Source organism: Ptychodera flava, chromosome 3 (genome assembly GCF_041260155.1).
Source record: "Ptychodera flava strain L36383 chromosome 3, AS_Pfla_20210202, whole genome shotgun sequence".
NCBI classification, from domain to species: Eukaryota; Metazoa; Hemichordata; class Enteropneusta; family Ptychoderidae; genus Ptychodera; species Ptychodera flava.
In genome coordinates, this window is record NC_091930.1 from 50,381,634 (window position 1) to 50,399,718 (window position 18,085).

The 18,085-nt window shown below is 39.3% G+C and overlaps 1 protein-coding gene across 1 annotated transcript; it reads left to right on the plus strand.

Annotated features, from left to right (window-relative positions):
• Nucleotides 1-4,646: 4,646 nt before the first annotated feature.
• Nucleotides 4,647-17,705, plus strand: LOC139127163 (histamine N-methyltransferase-like). Its single transcript, XM_070693083.1, has 4 exons — nucleotides 4,647-4,779; nucleotides 12,908-13,107; nucleotides 14,071-14,403; nucleotides 17,158-17,705. The coding sequence occupies exons 2-4, from the start codon at nucleotides 12,915-12,917 to the stop codon at nucleotides 17,358-17,360; spliced, it is 729 nt and encodes a 242-aa protein (XP_070549184.1). The 5' UTR covers nucleotides 4,647-4,779; nucleotides 12,908-12,914; the 3' UTR covers nucleotides 17,361-17,705.
• Nucleotides 17,706-18,085: the final 380 nt, after the last annotated feature.

Here is an 18,085-nt window from a genome sequence, read left to right on the forward strand (position 1 = left end):
TCAATTGCCCCGCCCCCTAGGCGAGACAATATGGAAAAATCCTCACCAAAAACAAGTAAATCCCCCACGTTTCCCTCACCCGCAATGGGCGGGGCATTAATAAATTCTGCGCTTGTCCGTGAAAGTGACAAGGGGGGTCAATATGAGGCAATTGCCTCACCCCCTCGGGCAAAGTTTCATGGCAAACACTGTCTTTAATCCCAAAATTTGTCCCCTATCGCCCGAGTTGTGGTCCCTCGGGGATTACATCGGACTGCCGCACTAATATCAAGCCATTTGAAAACGTCACTATTTCATCCTCAGCGAGTTCGGTCGATTTTTTCCAAAATTTGTGACCGCATTGGAAATGGCCAAACTTGACTTGTAAGTTCAAAGATAAGCTTATTGAGTTGTAGTGTACGTTCGACGCCGTTGTTCGAAAACACGTTCTGTGGCCACACTTTAGCAAGCATTTTTGCTCAAGTTGCTTTTGATTCCAGACCATCTGTGGAAAAAGTGCGAGAGTATACAGCTATGGGATTTTAATTGTTCTATTCAGAATTTTCCCAAAAAACCTTTCATTGTAATTTTAATCCAGCGCCCGATTATACGTAAGCCTTGTTCTCACTGTGGCATTCTCTGATATTGTTGTCGATTAAATCTTTGAATTTTGCCTTCATGGTTTGATTTTTCGGTGACACTGCTCGGGGCTTCTCTTTTTAGTCCCTTGACTGCCCCGTCGGGTGTACGTTTTATATTTTCGTATGGATGTGTGCCAGTGGATCGGATGAAAAAGTTGCTACGTTATTAATCTTCCTGACTCCTCTCCCCGGGATATCAAATGGTCCATCCCCTAACAGCCCATGCTTCAGCCCATGCCAGCGCCCTCAACAGTCGATTAGATAAGAGGACAGCCAGCTGTATGTGCTGTGCAATCTGACAGCCCGGCCGACAAGCCCAGCCAGCCTTACGTGCTAGGAAAATCTGCTTTATTAGAGATCCAGGGGCCCTAAAAGAGTCTAGTTGTACGTTGAGATACACAGTGTTGACTTTGTCTACCCACCCTGTACATGTGTAGACCATTGTTGTAGTTGATGTAAATTCTAGGCCGGACGAGAACTCAAATGTCAACGATAATGGTGCATTTTACACGTTCGACGCTGTGTCGACAAAATGTAGTGTTTCAACGTGCTTTGGGGATTAGAACAAGAAATCGCAGGTGACGCACAAATCAAAAGTTATCATAAGTCAGTTACAACACTGGCCCTTTAAATAAAAGGTTGACAGTTTAGAAATGTTGACTGCACCAGACAAGGACAAATTTTGATATCTACGTGACGGTGAAAGTGACTGTTTAAAGTAAACTCTGCTATCGTTGGAAGGGATTATAATGACATGTACATTAAGAAAGTTAGCACTGTTATAAAGACTGTGTTTTTGTGTTATTTTGTTTATCGTTCTTTCTCAAGAAAGGTTATGGATTTTCATGTACACAAATTTACACCAAAAAGAATTTTACTTTTTAATCACAGATGTATATCTCCTCATGTTCAATATACGAATTAACAGTCTTTCGAGTCATTTTTTTATTTTCTGTTTTGAAGACAAAACACTCCAGGTGGTCATCTGTAATCTGTAATTACTTCAGACATTCGGTCGAAAATCGTGATTTTAAGTTCATAACGTTGATTTTTGATGTAATACACAGATCTCAAAACAGGATTACGACTACAATCATTAAGACAGATTATGCGAACTAGTATTAATTATGCAAGCCATACCCACCAAAAAACTAATCATGATTCGTCCTAGGCCTTGTAATTTTCAAACAAAATGTATGTACCCGCCTGAGATTTTATTCCGATCCCATCTTAGCCGTCCTTCAAGTTGAGATGTCGCGCCCAGAGACAGACAGATCGGCAGACAGAGAGACGCACGGACACACAGGTAGACAAACATCGCCGCGACATTTTGGCTCAGAGCTGAAAAGAACTCAAAATCTGCAGATTGTATTGCCCAAGGTACCTCAGCAAATTTATACTCTGTCTTTTTAAACATAAATATAAGAAAATGTCGATATTAAAGCTAATTTTAAAGAATATTCTCTTGGGAGTTTTGATATCTATTTTGTCCACAATCTATTAGCTTGACAACTACCATTGAGAATATTAACCCCAGTCAACGCTGATTTCCGTGAACGTTAATTTTTGTGACATTGGCATACGCGGATACTGTTTTTGCTATTTTGAGTTTCCTTATTCGGAGCCCTCCAAGAAGCAAAATAGAAACACGCTTTCCGTTCCCTTAAAAATCGTAATCCAGCCCCTCCAATTTTCAACTTCTCATGACGATAAAAAATGTATTTCTTCCAAGAACCAAAAATACACCATGAACCAAAAATACACTAAAACTTGTACATTGGCAAAAAACAGAGAAGATTTGGATGTGAATTGTTTCTTGAAAAAACTGCCAAAACTTAGCAATTTGTCATATAATACCAATTCTCCTTCACTTTGTTCAAAATCCCTAGTGAAGGGCATTGCGAGTGTTTGTAGGGAATGGTGTGTCATTTATCCGGTTACATCATACATTATTCGGAAAACGTAAAGGTTACTATTTAATTATCAAACGTATCATGATCAAAGAGAAGCTGTTACTAAAAACGACAAATTTCGATCCCGAACCACTGTACGGGAAAACATAATCTGACCTAATCGTTCCCAAATGCGCAAAATCACAGGTCGCCGAATATCATTATCATTTTCTTTGATTTCGCAGGCAGTGTCTGGTGATACTTTTCCGTCCCAATCTTTGTTGTACAAGAAACTTGGAAGTGTTACACACTTAACGCCCTGCTCCCGTTTACTGTATTATTGTGTCTAGTGGTTTTAATTTAATCTTGTCTTCCGTTGAAAGCAGCAGCCATAAATTGTATGAAACAAAACAATGAAGAAAGAATGATACGTAATGGATACTGACACGTTCCTCCGATCACCGAGGCGGTAAATAATTGGCGCTGACTATCGGCAAACATGTCAAACGTCAGCCACTGTCTTCGCCGTTTACAGTGTTTCGATTACGGATCATGTGGACAATTTTGAAGGGGCGTGGCACGGTTTCTATCTTTCGCCTGACTCATGAGGCTTTGGCAGGCCAAATACCAGTTCAAATACCGGTCCAAAAAACTGTGCCAAAATAACATTCGCTCTAGCGGAGGGCCACTAGCCGGTGAAGGGGGCGACTAACCAATGCTAATAAGGTTTAAATGTTATAATATCGCACCCATATCTCAAAAGATATGGGCATCATTATTATCCGTATTTTATCTGTATGCTAGTCGCATATGTACGCAGAATGCAACAGATTTGTCGTAGATATGAACATTTTTAATACTGCTTTCACGGAAAAAATCAAGAGTTATTTAAAGTGCGATTGATTCACCATTAACCCTCGTCACATATTCAGATGTAATGAGATGTAACGTTACGTATTCAGATTAAGGCCCTCTCATACTAAATCCAAAAAAGAAAATGCTGCCTTGATGTGCAGCGTTTTCAATACGAAGCAGTAAGAAACAAAGACGCTAATTTATTCAGGAAATTCTCATTGTTGCCAATTTCAATGCTATATTGTTTGAAAACAACATGTTCCGGAGGCTATGGAATGCATATTAATCCATGCCAATACCCATTATATATAATGCTTTCTTAATTGTTTTGTTCCGTACACTGTACGTTGACTGCTTATCTGTTTTAATGGATGACGAGCGGAAAATGAATTTCGATCATGAGGTGAAATAATACAGTATTGGAACACATGCACCTACAAAAAATCATATGAAACGGTATTCAAAACTACTGAGAAGTTGAAAAGACATATATGACGTCAAATTGGGTAGGACAAAGGGCCTTAAGATACTATTCATTTCAAAGTGTCGGAAAAGTACATCAAAATGCATAGATGAATGTACAATGAACTTCGTGTCTTGTATTTTCAAACCAGAAAAGAAATTCTCAGATATTATTGCTCATAATCAGCCGAGAAAATCTGATTAAATTGGCAGATACTATTTTTAATTCATACGTGGTTTCTATATGAAAACTATGGAATGCCTTCGTGTTATTAGTGTTCATATTTAATTTTCTAAATTTTTGCTTTTGTTTGTTAATTTGTATTTAGCATTTCGGTTTAAAGCTTCTGCTTGACTCAAATTGTCATGAATCGTGTCTGCATCTATAGATTTGTTCAACTATCAACAGGCTTGTTATAAAAGTCCGGATCTACAACACCGTTACCTTAACACTCCTTAAACATTTAAACATGTCGAAACCTGAGAAATGTTTTGAATGGGAAACAATAGGAAACAAAGAGTCAATACCTCAACTTCTCAACTGACTCAGTCCCCTGATAAGTCGGTTAACACTGTAGCTCACAAGGCGGTGTTTCTTGACAAGCAGCAGTGCGTCGTCAAGTAATCAAGTGTTACGATTAAAGTGTTCAGTAAAGCACGGTCCCTCTGAGTAAAGATAGAGGAGACCGTTGATAGAACATACACATATTTTCTTAGAAATATCACAGATATCATAAAGAGGATCCCCTTGTGATAATGACTAAAAATATTGGATTTGCATACCGTAACAATGTTTGAAAAAAATCCATAAATTAATATACTGGTACTTATCTGTCGCTCTGAGCAGAAAATCACAGTCCCTCCACCCACGGCAATAGCGGTGACACAGAAGACGAGCTCTCTTGAGATCTATATATAGAATTTTTGAGCTTTATATCAACTAAAGTAGGGTAAGTATTTTTTTCTCTCTTCTTAAAGGTCCAAGCCATATTTCAGCTTTATCGAAAGGCAGATATGCCATTATTGCAAAAAAACAATCAACGGATCAGGGATTGAGAATTGCCCGTTCCTTAAAGTTACGGTCTTGGATTTCTGGTCTTCGGATTTATCATAGACGGTCGAGAACTGTCTATTTTTGCATGTAGCACAGTAACCTCAGACCATAGGCAGTCGAGAAAGTGGATGGAAAACTACTGCAAAGAACAAAAGAAATGTGAAGAGGCGACGAGCGATCTCTTTTGGAATAATTAGAACGTGTGAATCGATTTTTGCTTAATTATCAGCTGGGTGATAGCGGCTGCTCGACATCCGGTAGTTCGCAGTGAAAAAAACCGTCATTGAACTTATTTGCAGCATAAAGTTGTCTTTCCGATTGAAGTCGGATTCCCTTATCCTAAAGATTGATTTATTCCTAGATGTGACAAAGAAACATTGCTTTCCTTCTGAATGGCATTAATTCTCTGCTACAAAAAGGTGTGTTTAGGACACACTGAATGTATAAGCATGCAAGCATGTTTTGCGAGATTGTACGACAGTTGGATGGTAATTGCATTGTTTTATCAATGGGTATGCAAATCCAACGTAATTTATTCCAGCACAGTTCGTTCAAAGGAAATACCGCAGCTTCTCCCATCCTGTTTCTCGACTGTCTATGGATTAATCAAACACTGGTCAGCTTCACATGTTTGCTTGATGGCCAACAATTTATTGATTACACCAATTTATTCCAATTGACCGTTTATTACCTGTGACGAACTGAAAGAAATCGGATACCACATACCTAACGTTAGGTATCGACTATCGGGAATCGAACGTGGTACTAGAAATCATGGAAGGAGCTGTATTGAAAACATGATGGTTTTATATGACCCACATTGCACTCTCCTCAGTTCTTCAGACCGAAAGTCTGCATCGTCGAATTGAGCTGAAACACTTCAAAGTAAAATATTAGTAATGGTCGAGGACAGGAACAATAATGAAACACATAAAGCAAAAGCGTAACAATTGTTTTCATTCTCGGGCGCACTAAAGCTGTCATAAAAATAATTACTCAATTATAAGATGATGATGTTCACAAAGTCGCGTGAACGTAATCATGACACCGAATTGACGTGAAAGAGTACAGCAACTGTGCGCAGTATAAAGTAATACCTGAAAATATTGTTTTTATGCAAATATTTATTGTGACCGTCACACTGCATACAGCTACTGCCACGGTCGAATGCTGACTTTCGGATAGGAACCTAGCATTGTTTGTATCTGTTTACAGAACCAACACGAATTCTAGAGATTCACACTGTGAATTGTGCGATTTTGTGATTGTTGGTGATAAGCTCACTGTCTTAAATTTCGGAACGGAAAAGAAAATCACACATTTTTATTGCTCATGAAATGCTGTAAAAATCAGAGGAAACGCCCTGACTGTTTTTTTATTTCTGGACCAGCCAATAGAACTACACGTCTGATATATGTTTTTTATTTCTGGACCAGCCAATAGAACTACACGTCTGATATATGGTGGACGTTGATAAGAATGACAGTAAAGCGTTTTACGAAAATGTGACCAGAATGACCTTCGACCTTCATTTTAACAACTTAGAATGTACAAGTATACCAGTAGTAACTTATTATTTAGTCTGAGGTTTCTGTGCTACATGTAAACGTAGGGAGGAAACCTCTGTAAACAATATATAATAAGAATATCTCATAGGTAAGCTGGTTTTCACACGTCTTTGGGAGCAAAAACCTGTATACGTCAAATTCTCTGACCAATGTACTCATGCCACACTGAAAACATTGCCAAAGCTGGCCATTCAAACGGCTGGGAGTTCTGAATAAGTCTTCGACGATTTGCTACCAATTAAAAACAAAGCGAGAATCTCCATAAAGCGATCTTGGCTGGGAAATACAAAATGACGTCGCATCACCATGCATTTAGCAATACAGTCTCTCAACTTAAACATGGTAGAGACCTTTAGCTTTTAAGAACTGAGGGAACATTTTTGGCATTTTTGTGTGTATCTTACAAATCTTGAGTACCATGCCTAATAACCAGTGCAACTGACCTGCAGTTCAGGATTACATTGTGAAGGAATTTGACATTTTTATCATCTATATTATGTCAACCTTACAGGATGTTTCCTCAATGTGAAATATGCCCGCTATCATTTTTGTGATCCATATTGCCAATACAGTTCCCACTTGAAACGTAGGCGTTCTGTCAAATGCGGACACGGATGTTGTTAAGGTAGAATGCGCGTCGGAGACAGATATTCAGACTCTCAAACTTTTACAATTCTTTCTGGTGTACTTCTTGAAGGTGTTCATTTTGAAGCTCTTCGTGTAACAAACCTCTTTATCGTCTGAGTTTTTCAAAAAATCATCGAATATTTCATTTTCCGCCATAGAAAATCAAGACAGGGATGGCGGCCATTTCGAATGTTAAATATCGGTAAATCTTGGGTTATTTGTTTCGCTGGTGCCAAACTTTGCAGGGTGACCCCCGATTCTTATTCCTGATTTTGAAAGAGAGCGGTTGACATATTTCTTGAGGAAAGTTTGAGCAAAAGTTTAGGTCTTTCACCTTCGAGGATCATCCTACATTCAGAGCTAGTCAAATACAGAATGCTCACAAAGGAAGTTCGAAAACATTAAGTTTGAAATGATATCAAGCACACTCTCTTCCGTATTTCTTCGTCTGACAGGCTGAAGTCACGAACGTGATCTTCAAGGAGTTGTCAAGCCAACCGCTCTATGCACAGGGGGCTGTCTACATGTCCGTCCCCAGGGGTGGGTAGGTGTTTCGTTGTATCGCTAATAAAGATATATTCTACCAACCTTTGGTGTTTCGGTCTTAACTTAGCACTGCCCTTGACAATCTTGCGTATACGTTTTATCAACATGCTGCGTCTATTATCTGATGAGTTTGAGTGCCTAATTAGCCAAAGTAATCAAGGGTAAATTACTAATCTGTGGACGCTCTCACCAGATTATCACCGGATTAAATATGACAAAGTCAATAACGAACGCACCAGCAAGGTATAACACAAGATACCTTGCTGGTGCGTTCGTTATTGACTTTGTCATATTTAATCCGGTGATAATCTGGTGAGAGCGTCCACAGATTAGTAATTTACCCTTGATTACTTTGGCTAATTAGGCACTCAAACTCATCAGATAATAGACGCAGCATGTTGATAAAACGTATACGCACGATTGTCAAGGGCAGTGCTAAGTTAAGGGCAGGGCCGGGTATAAATAGCTAGCTGCCCCCGTTGGAGTTAGTTCATGCAAAGCGTGGCTTGGGTGGCGTCACGCTCGATCGCTCCGTAAAAACCATGCCAAAATGGTCACAGGCGAAGAAATTTAGGCGTCCATGCACCTATACCTAACTATGAATGTCTAGTGATTGAATGTATTGATAAAATTTTATGATTTGAGCATAAATAAGGCTGATTTTGATCGATGAAGGTATTTCTCTTTGTCTTCAACTAGCGTGGCAAGCGGCCGTAACAAAGGTCTGCAAGCTGTCACTCAAAAAAGGACGCGATACAGGTGTGAAGCGGTAAACGTTTGCGATGTCAACATGTTAGATCATAGACCTCCGTTTTTAAGGTCTATGGTTAGATACGGCACGGCATTGTAATTAGATGGAGCGACCGCAGTGCAGACCCGCAAGCACAGGCTATGTAGCTTGGGAGTCTGCTAATAGATCGATTTTCGGCTCAATCTATCGATCCCGTAGTCGATATGCCCACGACTGCAACCTAAACACTCATTTAGGTTGCAGTGCGGGCATGTCGACTACGGGATCGATAGACCGAGCCGAAAAGCGATCTATTTAGCAGACTACCCAGCTCGAGCGCCTGTGCCCGCTAGTATGTCACTCAAGCCATAGCGCGTTCTTGCGTAGACGCCGTACCACGACACGCCGCTATTTCCAATCGAACTGTCATGTAAAGTTCAGATTCAAGTTCTTTTAGATTTTGCTGTCGTACGGTGAAAAGTATTATTATTATCGTCTTGCCGTATTAAAAGATTTTTGAGGACCTAAACGACATCGTGTGTTGCTCCATTGCCATGGAATCCGATGTCAAGGAAAAGCGGTGACTTTTTTCAAGTTGAATATAATTTCCTTTCTGTTTGCATTAGTCAATTCATCGAAATACTTTTGTTCACAATTGAGTAAACTATAGACAGTGGACTGTCTCGATTCTCCCGTCTATGATTCGATATTCACTGACTCATTCTTTCTCTTCTTTGTCGATCGATGAAAGTAATTTCATCTTCAATACTCTGTCCTAATATGACAGATGTAATATCCAAACATATTGTCATTTATTTTTGACCAACGTACAAAACTTGGTCCGTTCGCCAAAGCACATATCTGACGAGATGTTTTGCGAAACAGTGAATAAATATATTGGATGAACAGCCGTACTCTATGCATTAGGGGATATTCATGTTGCAGTCTCTCCGAAAAAAAAAACCGGGATGTTTAGGCGATAACAAAGGCGATGACTCTGTATATAGTTGAATAAAAAAAAATTTCGGACATCATATTTTTATCTATTAAAAGCGTACACTTGTCGGTTTGATGTGCGACCGTACACAGATCGCCCATATTCTCCTAAAACTAGTCAAAACAATTCTGCGACAATGATGGTGTCTCTTCGTGAACGTCCTTGAACCCGTACCCGCGACCATTGTTTTTTTATGTGTTCCGTGGTTGATGATTGGTAGAATTCATGTATCAAAATTTGAAGACACACGTGATTGAATCCTGTGAATGTTAGGCAACTGACGGTGTGTAGGGACGGCAACAGTTCACGGACCATGGGAGTATCAGCAGTACGCAGTACATTGCATGCTTTCTAAGAATGAACAGCGTGTTTCTATAGCTACCATGCGAAATCCGGCTTTGACCAATGTTCCTGTCCTGTCGTAGGATAACTTTCGAGCTGCGTAGTTACTGTTGAGGTTCAGATATCCGAATCTTTCGTGTTCGAAAGGCTTATCGATTTACAGAAAATACTAAAGTTTTGTTATTAGTTTACATGTACATAACCCAGCACACGGGGAAAATTTCTGCGAGTCGCTCTCACCATCGGTCGCGAGGAAAATATACGTCGATATCATTGATCTGCCATGTTTATTGTTGTTTGTACGTCTAGTTTGAAAGTCATAGACTTTCTCAACTGTGAAATTCATATTGCAATTCAATATTTTACGCACGAAGTCACCTGTGCATTTAAATACGTCCATTCGGGAGCAGAAACATTTACAGACTTTCGATGGTGATAACTAGCTCCATGTCGTGACATGTCTCCAGTTCCGAAGTTTATCCGGTAAACTTCGTAAATCGAAATCGACATTAACATTTAGTGGTGATCGTGAAGCGTTAAATAATGTCGGCAAAATAAAACATAAATGGCTAGATGAGAGAGAGAGAGAGAGAGAGAGAGAGAGAGAGAGAGAGAGAGAGAGAGAGAGAGAGAGATGGTTTATGCACTCGCGAACTGATCATGGTCTGTAGGATGGATGGATGCAGTGTCGGTTTACACATTTGCGCTGCACAGATATCGAAAATGTACAGATACTTTCCCGAAATTTGACTTATTTTATAACAAGAGTAGAACAAAACCAAAAGTGTTGAAGATACTCTTCAGATGCTTGATTCGCAAGTTTGCTACAGTTATATTATACGGGTACTTTCAGAAAATAGTTGCTAGTCTTCTCTTCAAAGAATATGTTCTTCAACACCAACGTTTCTTATGATCGGTTTATGTTACATTTTATTATTTCTGTTAATAATCTTTTATAGATTAATGCACCACGGTGTTAATTTCAGATTTTTTACGACGATTTCAAACCGTAATTATTTTTTTTAGTGAGAGGGCTTTTAGTAGTTCTGTAGACGAAACGATTGGTAATAGCAGAGTATCTTGGCAATGGCACAGCGTCTACGCTATCGTTTAGCTGCAGCGATTGTACAGTTGCAGCCCGCGCCCGGGCCCCGGGTAGGCTAATTCGGAACGTAATAAAGCCGTCAGTTGCAGCGGTGTCGTGCTGTACCTTTGTCATTACTGTTGAAGTACCCCTGTTATTGCTATAAGCATCGCGGGCCGCTTCATGAAATGTTTCTCGGTCTGCTCAGTGTACTGCTCTCGCCGTTATATTCAGTTACGTATAATCTGTTGTTTGCATGTCAACACATTGGTCTGTTTACAATCTCCTGTGCGCACTAATGGTGACCGTAATTCACACAGACATAAACATTCGATCCCGCCCGTGAATATCAAAGGTGAACGGGATTAACTTGATCCCGGGTATCAAGTCCCTGGCCTTTAAGACCGAAACACCAAAGGTTGGTAGAATATATCTTTATTAGCGATACAACGAAACACCTACCCACCCCTGGGGACGGACATGTAGACAGCCCCCTGTGCTCTATGCGTTACATTGCCCTTGCATTTGTAAACCGCATTTGGAGTGTAGCACTATCTACCTAGATATTCAATGGTTGTCAATCAGCCAACTTTGGAAAATATGCTTTCCTGTGTATTTAGAAAAAAATGGCGGGAAAGTGAAAGCGACGGGTTGGAAACTGTCCCGCAATATGTTTCGAATCGATAATTTCTCTTTTCGTCATTCCATCATCGCGGCCGTTCACATTTCACCAAAACACGTAACTGCGCTGATCTTCCCCATTACAATGTTATAAAACACTTTCAATCATCAGCATGCTTTGTTTCTTAAGTTTCGCTACTGCAAATGACTTTGGTTTCTGCTAAATACACGCTAGTGAACTGCATTTGTGGCAAAAAGCCGATTTCTTACGACATCAAGACTAGGAGATAATGGTCAAATGTGTACTTTGAACGCAAATGCAATCCTTGTCATGGCAGAACATTCTGTTTGTCCATGAAACAAGTAAAATCAATGCACATCTTGTCATCTTTTGGGAAATTTCTGGTATGAAATTCATGTAAATATCCTAAAATTTCACTTTGGCGTCTACGTGGTCTTATGTGCTTTCACAGTAGAAAGCCGCCATATTGGTATACGGTCGGTCGCCTAAATCTTCTATGGCTAACATAGATGGTAAAATTCCTTCAAGGTATACCGAATATTCTAATTTGCGTTGATGTATTCTGACTTTTCCTTACAAAGCACTTGGACCGTTATCAGTGTACGGAAATGTTTGAATTACCTGCATCATAAATTGCCGAACCTTCAACTCAGGCAAGATAAGCTAAAAAGGCCTGCTGGCTCAGCAGATGTGATTTACAGTACAATCCATAACCCCTTCACCAAGTGACTGCAAAAGCTTCCTAATCCCTTGCCTCAGATTGCCGCATGCATTTGCCCGATCCGGAGGCAAAGCTCTGAAAACAACTGAATCTGCTTTTACTATCGCTATCCTGGTCATACTCTTTGCCTTCCCGTATGGCCTGTTTTGAGTTGGCCGCTGAGCGTCACAAAATGGCCGCTATCCCGGAACGAAGAATAATTACACGCTAGCATCTTGCACAATGCAAGAAAAATAGTCGCCGAATAGGATTCGCGCCGTTTACTTATCTCTTTCCTTACAAGCCGTATTGAGTGTTGAGACCATAAAGTTTGAGCTTAGGCCAATTGATTATCTTTCTCTTGTCCTATTGTTGGACAACTTACAGAATTAGCATCAACCCTTGAGGGAACACATCTAATAGTCTAAGATGGTGGGGGTATCCAAAAGCATGAGTATGTAGGCATAGGCATAATCTACGGCATGTGACACAGCTATAGTTGACAATGTGTCGGGGGAACTATCGCAGATATTTTCGGAAAGGTTTTGTATCTTAAACAGTAGAAATTAAAAGACGAACAGCGCTATGTAAGTAGGGTTTAACAGTGAACTTAGTAGCACCAAGACACCGTGAGGGACGGTGATCAGGATCATGAACAGATCAGGCCCCGTTGGATTCAGTTTAAAGATAGCGTGCTATTTGTAGTAATATCTGAGTCTGCATCTTAATCAACTTGGTATGAGTGTGAATGAATCAACACAAACAAAATTTCCTTTGTACATTTCAGAGTCAAGATGGCGGCCGGCATAGGAATTCTTTATAAAGACACCGAAGCTTATTTACAGCGATTCGATGCGTACCACAGTCATCGTCATACCACTCCTGATGACCAAAGGATTATAGGGTATAGACATCAAATAGATAAGATGAAGATGAAGATGAAGAATGTGTCTACTCTACGTGTTCTTTCCATTGGATCTGGAGACGGTATGTTTTACACACATGTAACCAGAAATTATTCTCAATCCGCATTAAAACAGATTTCGGCATCGATGGCATGGCATGGCATCGATGATATAACTCCTGTTATATGTCGAAAAGTACTTAGAAACATTTTTGTCGTTTCAAGGTGTCGCCGTTCTCTTTCATGGTGACTGCAAAATTTATGACACCATGATACTATGTTGATAAACACTCCCAAAAAGAACGAAAACATGTAGGATAATATTGTTCCTAAGCATATCATATGCGGCATGTCGATTGTATATTTTTGAAAATTTAGCGAATAGCTGTTGCCCTTAATGTGACAATAGCTCCAAAGTTTGATGTATTTGTACGAGGATTTAGTGACAATTTCTTTGCCTCTTCCGAACCCTTTCATTAGTGTTTCTCAAATAATTGTTTTTTTTTCATTGCGAAACTATCAGTCTTTTGTATGTAGAAAAATAACTGTTGGCTATTTCGTTTTCTTTTTTTTTTACTTTTGATCATTTTCCTTTTATGTTTTTAAAGATGCATGATTGCTGCGTAAAATGGCTTACTGTTTATATGACACAATTAGTTAAAAGAAAGTAAAATTTTATCTTCTGTCTTTACGTCTTCCTAACAACGCTGAATACAATGAAAACCGGATGCTTTATTGTGTGAAATGAAATCTAATCCGGACCAATTACCAACATCAATGTTGGTCATTACCCGCCGAAAGACTCTGCTGATATGTTCAATTCTGGGCATTTCTGCAATTTTTAGGAACACATAAGAAATGAATTTTTTAACATTTAGAACCCGAAATGGAGGCTTTAAAACGTAAAGGCAATGGAGCTATAACCTGAAAACCCATGTTTCAGCATTGCACATTCGTTAAAAACGCAATCATGGTAATTTGGCAAAATCAGATACTATACTTGCGAAGCTGAATAACATATATCAATGGCAATGTCTTTCTTAAAGGGGAACGAGAAAGCCTATTCATCGACGCTATACTGAGTCGAGGCTATCCCATCGACTACGTTGTGATTGAACCATCGGGCGACTACACTGAGAAATTTGAAGCCTTAGCCAAGTCGAAACAGGACAAGGGCCAATGGAACAGTGTAAAATTTGAGTTTCGAACAATGACTCTACAAGCCTATCTTCATCAAGTTGGTCAGATGACGAAGCAGCCAAACTTCGATATCGTTCATTGCCGTCACTCTGCCTACTTTTTTCACGATAAGGCCATCTTTACAATGTTATACGGCTTTCTGAATGATGGAGGGATGCTGCTGATTACAGTAGGCTGTGGTAAGTACTTGGAAACCATCTTGGTGTTGTGTCCAAACGAGGATAATGTTACTTGTTTTGTCAGAATCAAATTAGAACAGGTTTCTAAGTGGAGTACCGCAAATAGGCTAACAATGAATTTTACCAAAACAAATTATTTAATTATAATGGGTAGTAGGAATAGGAGTGACACTTCTGGAACACTCACCATAAATGATCTACCAATTTCTGAGGTCAGCTGTTTCTTCCCTTGTCGGGGTTACTATTGATAAATGTCTGTCATGGAAACAGCAAATTTCTATTGTCAAGTCTAAAATAAGAAAGTTAACAGTAGTATTTTTGCGTTTGTGCTCTGTTGTACCACAATCTATTCTTGTTACGTTATACAATTCTATAGTTCTTCCACATGTTATTTATGGTCTGGAAATTTGGGGCAGTGTATATATATATATCCAACGTACTTAAATGAGATCTAAAAAAACAAAAACGTATGGTACGAATCATAACTTTCAGCAATTGGAATTCATCGTCAAAACTACATTTCAAGAAACTTGGTATTTTGAATATATACCAACAACTATAGTTTACAATTGGCGGTTTTTGTCCATGACGTTTTACATGAGATGTTGCCCAAATAATTCTCTGACTTTTTTACGCCCATTAATCATTCTCACTTCACCAGACAAAATGTTAGAAATGATCTTATAATTCCAACAATCAAACATAGATTGGCTCAATTCAGTTTAAAATTTGCAGGAGCGGTAAACCCTCGTCCACAGACTACAACTTTCTCTGGCTCTACCAAAATCCATGAAATGGTAGTCCACACGGACTACCAAAGCCTGAGACCTGAAATTCAGTCAGTACTTGGCATGCCATGCCTGGTCTGTCACTTTGGGATGAGCTATTAAAATGCAGTCAAACCCAGCTGGACAAAGAAAGAAGGTCGTGTTTTTGTCATGACGACTATCAAAATTGGCATTCAACTCTGAGAGTAAAACGGGTATTAAAGATGTTCAATATTATATAATATTGCACAAACTTGGGACTATGTGCCCGAGGGTATGTGATTTGCCCGACATAAGGAGGGCAAATGGTCTCCTACCTCGAGCTTACATAGTCCCTGTTTTAGGCTATGATATTTTTATTACATGCCTCTCTTGCATAATTTTCACTCAAAAATTTTTTGGGTCACATACATATGACAATTATATGCTTCCAATTGTTTCTATGTTATACAAAAATCTGTGGAAAATAATTATTATTTTAATCATCGAACGGCACATTGATATATTTAAATCATTGTTATGCGGTTTGTCGAATTTTTTCGCATAATTTTGTGAAAATAGTATTTCCTTATGCAAAACGTGTAATTTTATTATTTTTTAAAATCCCGAAATTGTCATGTTGAAAATAGTTCCGGTTCACTTTAAGTCAAATGATAACTATGCGGCCCGCGACGTCATCGTCGAGTTAACATTGAATCCTATGGAGCGCGCGACTTTCGATATATGAAGCATGTAATAATCACATCATATGACTAGCAAATTCACTTCATGGGCAGAATTAAGAAAAATAGCCAAATATGCATGGGCTACCAGTCATTGTCACTGGGCTACCAACTTCAGAAAATGGTAGCCCAAGTGGACTACCAGGGGACAAAGTTAATTTCGAGCCCTGTATTGGCTTGCCCAAAATTAGATATGCGCATAATTAATGAGGTACAGTATGTGGCGTCATAAGGTCTCCCATCATACCAAATATGAAGGATGTAGCACTTATGGTATCTGAGTTATGGACAAATATGTATGTTTGAGGTCAAAGGTCACCGAGGCCACGTGACATTTTGTCAAAATGTCTGAGATATCTGCGTGAATGGATTGACTCACGGATGGACGGACGGACGGTCATGACCCAATCTATAAGCCCCCTGGACTTCATCCATTGGGACTAAAAACTGAGTCACTGCATCGTTTTTTCAATATGAATACGATGAGAAACTAAATTTTTATTTTTCTTGGCCTTATACATGGAAGTCTATGGAGAACTGCCTTATACATAGGAGTCTATGGAGGTGTAAACTAAAAGTCCTCTAACACGGCCAAATTTGATCGCAATTGGTAAACAAATTGACTTGCATCTGCATGGGTAGGGTACTATCCTTGTACCGAGAGTTTGAACGAAAACGCTCCAGGCGTCTCTGAGATATCTGCGTGAACGGACGGACGGACGGACCCACGGACATGACCCAACCTATAAGTTCCCCCCCCCCCGGACGGTGTCCGTGTGGACTAATATAATAATGATCAAAATACTTGAAAAACAACTAATAATAATGATCAAAATACTTTAAAAATAACTTTTAAATCATTCATTTATAATGTCATTTATAATGTCAATCATTGATAATGTTACTGATATTATTTGTCAGTATTTCACAAAATGCAATATGAAATTGACACAAATTTTCTTAACAGCTATATCATTATTTCAGTGTCCTTTTGTTGTCAATTTTACCGACTTCATTAGTTTTAAATAGCTTCTCAAAAAACAAGTGCACTACTTTGAACTACCACATCAAATCAAGCAAAGAGTTTCACATATACCCTGAGGTGCAAAGTACTACGTGAATAACATCTGTTTTAGTTAAACGTGGGATTTTTTAATACATAGTACAGTGCAAATTGCTCACACGGATGGCCTCAGCACGTTAATGTAAATCAATTATGTTCAATCTTCATTCATCAGCTGTTGTCAATCTTTCTCGCTTAACAGGCACTTGGGAGAGTTTTGGGAGGTATATGAAGAAGACGTATGAAGGCGTGCCCGACTCTGGCCGGATAGTGCTCGGAGCTTTATCACTGATGGAATGCCTAGAACAAGCACTCCCACGCGTACATATCGAGGTGGCAACAAACGAAAGTAGTATATGTTTTGAGAGCTTCGAAGAAGACTCGAAAGAAGAAATATGGTTTTAGATTTCCTTTGTGCTACACGTGATTTCAGGAAAGTCTGTTCCAAGGACCTTTTCGACAAAACAATGTCATACATAACAGAAAACTGCCTGCGCATAGTGGATGGCAAGCGGTACTTCATTGTAGACGATGAAGACTTCTTGATTTTTAAGGACTGAGCTTGGACATCACCTTGCAAGTTCCATTTCACGGCAATTTAGTGATATAAGGGAGCTTTTAGTTATTACGTGCGGATGGCTGGAGGAAATCGCTGGTCTGTAAGCAATAATGTGTCCCCTCCCGGCCAATAAGGCCAAAGTAATTAAATTCTTTGTTTTGCGTCCACTCTAAATGGGAAAAGGTACGCGTGTAAGCGGCTGTAAAACACACACAAGAAAAGTAACACAATGTAATTTGATTGCAGCTTATACAAAATTGTAACAAAATTTTAGTCCAGAAAAGCTAAGCGGTTATGTCCCAACATTTCCTATTCAAATACACTGTGTGTGTTTTTCATGAAAACCTTAAAAACCTGAGCGGATGGGGACGCAAAACAAAGAATTTAATTACTTTGGCCTAATGGACGAAAGCAAACTTTGCACAACATTATGTACGAGGCGAAGCCGAGTACATCTGATGTGCAAAGTTTGCTTGAGTCCATCAGTAGCCGGGAGTGGGTACATTATTGCTATTACTTTAATATAGTTTTGGCAATACCAGTGAATTTGTAGATGTAGAAAACTGAGTTT